Source organism: Anomaloglossus baeobatrachus, chromosome 4 (genome assembly GCF_048569485.1).
Source record: "Anomaloglossus baeobatrachus isolate aAnoBae1 chromosome 4, aAnoBae1.hap1, whole genome shotgun sequence".
Taxonomy (NCBI): domain Eukaryota; kingdom Metazoa; phylum Chordata; class Amphibia; order Anura; family Aromobatidae; genus Anomaloglossus; species Anomaloglossus baeobatrachus.
The window spans coordinates 650,656,796-650,664,363 of record NC_134356.1 but is presented as its reverse complement, the minus strand read 5'-3'; the positions used below and the strand labels follow the sequence as shown (position 1 = coordinate 650,664,363).

Sequence of the window (7,568 nt, the reverse complement as noted above, 5' to 3'; positions counted from 1 at the left end):
CTGTAAGCTGATTTGGCCATACATGCCTGGACATGTCCCTTACTCAAGTCGTTGGAGGTAGAGCTGGCTGTGGGCTGTTGGTTTATATTGTGTTTATGAGTTCAGTTTTGGGACTTATTATTGTTTTTTTACTCTTATATTAGACCTGGGTCGAAATTGACCCCAACTACACAAATGTTATAATTTTAATAAGAGCATTTTACAATTTAGTAAAATAGTTTTATTTTATTGTTTTTTGTTTAAAAATGAGTTCCAGAAAAAGTCAAAAAGTCTTGATGCAATAAACAAATGTATGTAGAATTTGTATGCATTTAAAACCTAAAACGGGTCGGTCACGACCCTAAAGGCCCTGTCACACACAGAGATAAATCTTTGGCAGATCTGTGGAAAATGGAAGAATATGTCCATAATTTTACTGCAACCACAGATCTGCCAAAGATTTATCTCTGTGTGTGACGGGGCCTTAACACTAGAGGAAGGATAAATAGGGGAGATAATAGTCGTGTTTAGAATGATTTAGTATATGGAAGTTCATTTAAATACTGCATATATATATGTCTAACTTATAATAGAAATAAACAATCACTGATCTCGGGGAGACCATCCAAGAAAAAGCACTGACAGCAGCCAAAAAAGGCGCTCAAAACAGTGAAATCCTAGGTGCATTGCCCCCTGGGAAGTATGCAAATCAAAAAAGGTCCGTGGAGCCTCTGTTAGGGGTCTCGACACAAAACTAGCCAGATATCCCTCCGGGAAGGACCTAGCCAAGGAGTGGCTCTTTTTAGGAGACCACCATAACCACCATATTAAGTGGCCCTTTTAGTCAATATACAACTCTTTGACGAGTTTAAAGATATGACAAGGGAAATACAAAGGCCAGGTATCCATCCACAGATAACTGTTTTGGGATGTTGCCCCTCATCAGTGTGCACCTAGGATTTCACTGTTTTGAGCGCCTTTTTTGGCTGCTGGCAGTGTTTTCTCTGGCTGGTCTCCCCGAGATCAGTGATTGTTTTGTCTTGTTGGTCTACTAGGCATTGCTCCCACCTAGCCAGAATCCTACTCCACACTGATGAGGGGGCAACACCCCGAAACAGCTGTCTGTGGATGGATACCTGGCCTTGGTATTTCCCTTGTTATATCTTTAAACTCGTCAAAGAGTTGGATATTGACTAAAAGGGCCACTTAATATGGTGGTTATGGTGTTCTCCTAAAAAGAGCCACTCCTTGGCTAGGTCCGTCCCGGAGCGATATCTGGCTAGTTCTGTGTCGAGACTCCTAACAGAGGCTCCACGGACCTTTTTTGATTTATAATAGAAATAGAAATAGGAAAATTAAATGACAATAGTTGTGATATAGCTCATGAGGGGTTAACATTTTAGGGTGGTTCCTGGTACTAGTGCACAGGATAGAATTTAAAATGCCAGGTGATAACACACACTACACACATTGGGAAAGGAGTCAGTCCCGAAACATGTCTGTGTTTGGACGCGAATAAGATGGCGTCGGTAAATTATCTCCGGTTTTATGTTTTCTAATTTTGTTTCCCTGTGGAATGTTTTTTAATAAGAAAAAATAAAGTCTTGGATGTTTTGGAATCTACATCGCTGGATTTTTTCTGCCTTTACAAGTGTACCCCCTGGTCTACTCCCCAGGATCCCTTCTAGCTGAGGTGAGCTGATCAAATTTGATATTTTTATATTAAAATCCTTTGGTGGTCTTCAGATTTCACACACAGATACACAATTCAAAGATTGAGTCAACTTCTCCCCTTTTTTCTGGTTTCAGGTTTGATTTTCATATTGCCCACACATATTACTTGCCACAGGTGGATTTGGATGAGCATCACACATCAATTTTTGAAAGGAGCCAACAATTTTGTTGGGATAATTTTTGGGTGTTTTGTGTGAAATTATGTCCAATTCGTCTTTTTTATGTTTTTTCTTGTATTGCTCCAATACTCACAAAAGAAATAAACATTAGTATAGCAAAAGTCTAATTGCAATAATTTTCTGGGAGAAATAATTCATTTTCTGGAGCAATTTCAAGGGTTCCAACACTTTTGGCCGTAATGATAGATAGATAGATAGATAGATAGGTAGAGGGATAGATAGATAGATGGATAGAGGGATAGATAGATAGATAGAGGGATAGATAGATAGATAGATAGATAGATAGATAGATAGATAGATAGATAGAGGGATAGATAGAGGGATAGATAGATAGATAGATAGATAGAGGGATAGGTAGAGGGATAGATGGATAGATAGATAGATGGATAGATAAATGGAAGGCAATGATGCACAACATCTTAGTGAACTGGCATTAATTTAGTTTTAAGTGTATATATATAGTATGTTAATAATATATATAATCAACTATATATTAATTAATTATGCATGCTTTTTATATATATAAATATATATATATATGTATATATATATATATATATTAAAATGCATGCATAATTAATTAATTAATTAATCTCCCATTTCTTTATATTTCAATAACATACATTCCCCCCATATAGATGTGTCTATACGTTAGGTTACAAGCTATAGGATGGGAAGAGACGGCACAGAGGAGACAAGTGTTAAGTGTGCGCGCCTGTGATGTGAGGAGGAAGGCGAGGGGTACCAGGCATGCCAGACAGGGCTGAGGATGGAGATTACAGGAGGCAAGAGTGAAAGAGAAGATTAAAAGACGGGGAGAAGAGACCAGAGAGACAAAACAGGAGGGACATGAGTGCAGGGAGGGAGGGGAGACAGAGAAAGAAGACTAAAATAGTGGGAAGGGGCAGAATTACATGACAAGCTGAGCACCAGGGACAAAGTGAGAGAGCAATGCCCAGGGATTAGCATGGGAGCAAGGGGATAATATCCCGGGAAGAGCAAGGGAGAGGGAAGCCAGGAAGGTGGAAAGGATGGAGAGACATAGGAGGATGGAGAGGATGTAACAGGGCGGACAAGGAATACACAACTGACAAGAAGGGTGGGGGATTCATAGGAGCAGGGAACTACGAGGGATAGAAAGAGAAGATAAAGGAGAGGAAAAGGGACCCAGGGTGGGAGAAGAAGACCGAGGAAGGGTGGAGAGAGAATAAAGGGGAGGGAGGGAGAGGAAGGGACAAAAAACATAGACAGGAGGAAGGAGCGAGGGAGGGTGCTGGGAAGAGGCGGATGTGGAGGGTGTCAGTAGTAGTGGTGGGCAGGCTCAGCCCTGGGGGTCTGTGCAGAGGTGTGAGGAACCCCCCTGCACCCCTAAGCATGCACCTATTCAGCATGATCTTCCTGCTGCTCATGTTACAGGCCAGGATGGCTCAGGTAAGCCCAGCGCGCTGCCCGTGGGGCTCTGTGGTGCTGATGCTGGCCTTTGGGAAGAGGAGGAGGAGGAAGGGGGAACACAGAGGCTGCTGCTGACATTGACAAAAGAGCCTGGCCGGGGAAGGATGGACAGGGAGGTGTGTGTCTGCATATACAGCGTACATGTCTGCGTGGCGGGACATGTGCAAGAGTGTGTATGTGTGCGGGAAGTGCTGGCGACGTGTGTGCGCGTGTGTGCAAGGGGAGATGGGCACCACAGGGATAGAAGGAGGGATATAAAGAAGGATAGATGGATGGATGGATGGATAGAAGGATAGATAGATAGAACAATAGATATAAAGAAGGATAGATGGATTGATAGATACATAGATAGAGGGATAGATAGATAGATAGAGGGATAGATAGATCGATAGATATAAAGAAGAATAGAAAGATATAAAGAAGAATAGATGGATTGATAGATAGCTATATAGCTATATGGATGGATAGATAGATAGATAGATAGATAGATAGATAGATAGATAGATGATAGATAGATAGATAGATAGATAGAGGGATAGATAGATAGATGATAGATAGATAGATAGATGAGAGATGGATAGATAGATAGATAGATATAGAATGATATCAAATGGAGTAATTAGAAATAAAATGTGATTATTCTTAAAATGAAAGGTATGAGTTTAATAACAATATAGAAAAGTAAGATAAAGAATAGAAAGACAGAAAGAAAGAATGAAAAAGGAAGAACAAAGGAAAGAAAGAAAAAGAGATAGATAGAGGGATAGATATAGATAGATAGATAGATAGATAGATAGAGGGATAGATAGAGGGATAGATAGAGGGATAGATAGATATAGATAGATAGAGGGATAGATAGAGGGATAGATAGAAAGATAGATAGATAGATAGATAGATAGATAACATCCCTTTAATTGTAATTGAGTGTCCTGTGTAGATGTATGCATTAGGATAAAGTCTACTCACGTGTTTCTTTATAGTCACAGACAGATGTGTAATGTCCGGGCAGTGTAGAGCAGGTGTGTATGGATTGTATGGACCTGGCTGGTAACTTTTTTGCCAATGTCGGCCTTGTTTATACATCTATTTAGTATCATACACACATGTACAAAGCTCCTGGCTCACACAGGTACATACTGCACACATGTCGCACACATATTGCACACATGTACACATATCGCACACATGTACACATATCGCACACATATTGCACACATATACACATATGGCACACATATTGCACACATATACACATATCGCACACATATTGCACACATATACACATATCGCACACATATTGCACACATGTACACATTTCGCACACATATTGCACACATGTACACATATCGCACACATGTACACATATCGCACACATATCGCACACATGTACACATATCGCACACATATCGCACACATGTACACATATCGCACACATGTACACATATCGCACACATATCGCACACATGTACACATATCGCACACATGTACACATATCGCACACATATCGCACACATGTACACATATCGCACACATGTACACATATCGCACACATATCGCACACATGTACACATATCGCACACATGTACACATATCGCACACATATCGCACACATGTACACATATCGCACACATATCGCACACATGTACACATATCGCACACATATCGCACACATATACACATATGGCACACATATTGCACACATATACACATATCGCACACATATCGCACACATATACACATATGGCACACATATTGCACACATATACACATATCGCACACATATTGCACACATATACACATATCGCACACATATTGCACACATGTACACATTTCGCACACATATTGCACACATGTACACATATCGCACACATGTACACATATCGCACACATATCGCACACATGTACACATATCGCACACATATCGCACACATGTACACATATCGCACACATATTGCACACATGTACACATATCGCACACATATTGCACATGTTTTCCACATTTTCCACATATGTGGCGCTCATTGCCTTTTCTTATAAAGTATCTGACACTAATGATGTAGTATACTGGACTGCTTGTGATATTGGAAGTGGTGACCAATGTAACCAATGACTTGTGTTGGGTGCTGATGGGCACATAGGGCATTGATGGTGACGATGTATATTTGTCTATTGGTGTTCTTACACACTATATACTGTATGTCTCTTTGTGTATCCATTGTATACTATAGTACATATATGACATGGGCTCATGACCCCCACCTATCTGTATACTTGTATAGCAGAGCTGAGCCGGTCATTTCACTGTTTCTTGTGTGTATAGAGATTTCTCTCCAAGTTAAGGTGAAGAAATGTGGGTTTGTTTACTGACAGTGCTATGGAAACCCAAGCTAATATACAGCGACATTACAAATGTGATAATTAATGACAAATTCACCTCTCTCCCTTCGATATCTGCATATATGCCGTGCATAAATATTATATGTATTGTATTAATGACTTAATACTATATGTTTATGACTTTGTGCTATACATTGCTGTATTGTTACATTATTGCCTATATCTAGTGTTTAAAGGGGTTTTCCACCTTGCATCTTTGTGATCAGAGGAGGTCCTACAGTTTGGACCCCATCGGTTTCTAAAATAAAGTTACTCAAATCAAAAAGGTCCATGGAGCCTCTGTTAGGAGTCTCGACACACAAAATAGCCAGATATCCCTCTGGGAAGGACCTAGCCAAGGAGTGGCTCTTAAAATAAAGTCACTGTAATTTGTACTAAGATGTAAAGATGTGTATGAGACTATGGGTGAAGTTTATGCGCTCTGTGACCATAAAACGATACTTGAAGGAGGAACCAATCTTAGAGTCCAAAATCAACAGGTTGTAAAGAACAGCTCAAGTTTCTTGCTCTTGACACTTGAATTGGACGTTCTAGAACTTCCAGCTAATTGAGGGAATTAATTCTCTATTCATACTGAATGCAAGGTCAGGACTGGGAGATCACTAAATCAGAACTAGGAGGTCTCTAGGTCAGAACTAGGAGATTGCTAGGCCAAAACTAGGAATTCACTAAGTCAGGAGTAGGAGCTCACAGGGTCAGGACTAGAGGATCACTAGGTCACAAGTAGGAGGTTAGAACTAGGAGATCACTAGGTCAGGACTAGTAGGTCAGTAGAACAGGACTGGGAGATCACTAGGTCAAGACTGGCAGGTCAGTAGAATAGGTCTGGGGGGTCTTTAGGTCAGGACTAGGAGATCACTAGGTCAGGAGGACTGGTAGGTCAGTAGAACAGGTCTGGAGCATCTTTAGGTCAGGACTAGGAGATCAATTGGTCAGGATTTGGAGAAATTATTCTCAGGATTGGCTGATATCTTGGCTGTTGGGCTTCCATTTTTGTGGCATTGTCCCATATAACCTTAAAACATTTAAAAGTAAGAAAAATCTAACAGTAACAGATGCTGATGGGACAAACAAAAAGACAAGTAGCATATAACCTTCACTCAGGGCATGCAACTTTCAGTATTAGTGTTATGGGCTTTATAGTAAGCCGTGGAACATGTTATTGATATATTTTATACTGCCATTGATCTTCACCATGTGTGACGTAAGTATCAGAAGTTGTTATGATACTAAAAAACATTTCCAATCACAAAGCCAATGGATATTCAGCTTATTTGAGTTTCTTGAGATGGGTCAGACTGTGTAATGTGAGTCTTTAACCTACCTTCGCGTCACTGCAACTTAATTTAACTGAGAGCGGCATTCTGGAGCTAACAGATCTTAAAGGGTTACCCCCATTTTTTAAATTATCACCTAAAGAAGGTCCAGGTCTTTTATCCATGTACAACCTTCAACTATCTCAAGCAGTCCCAAAAAGAATACATGGAGTGAGCATCACTGCATTCTCATGAGACCTTTTTGAGCTCCCATCTCAAGATCCATGAAGTTCTAGTGTTTGGACCCTCACTGATTAGCAAGGTGTCACTTATTCAGTGGATAGGTGATAACTTTTAATGAAGGGAATTTACCCTTTTAGCCACTATTATAGTGATCAGTGGAAATCTCAACATTTGGATGTTAGGCAATGACTACTTTTGGTTTATCTCTGAAGACATGTCTGAAATACATAGTACTAATTAGAAATGAGAGATTTGTAGGACCCTGGTCCAACGGCCAAGTCAGTAGTTCAAGTCTGCCAGATCAAAGCCTGCGAACTTCCTCCAACCT

The 7,568-nt window shown here is 40.3% G+C and overlaps 1 protein-coding gene across 1 annotated transcript in view; it reads left to right on the top strand.

The window, feature by feature from the left end:
* Positions 1–3,138: 3,138 nt before the first annotated feature.
* Positions 3,139–7,568, top strand: part of OLFM2 (olfactomedin 2) — a 514,357-nt gene continuing 509,927 nt past the window's right edge. The window contains exon 1 of the mRNA XM_075346476.1: positions 3,139–3,323. Within this exon, the coding sequence (XP_075202591.1) occupies positions 3,180–3,323 (144 nt within the window). The 5' untranslated portion in view covers positions 3,139–3,179. The remainder of the gene's footprint in view (positions 3,324–7,568) is intronic.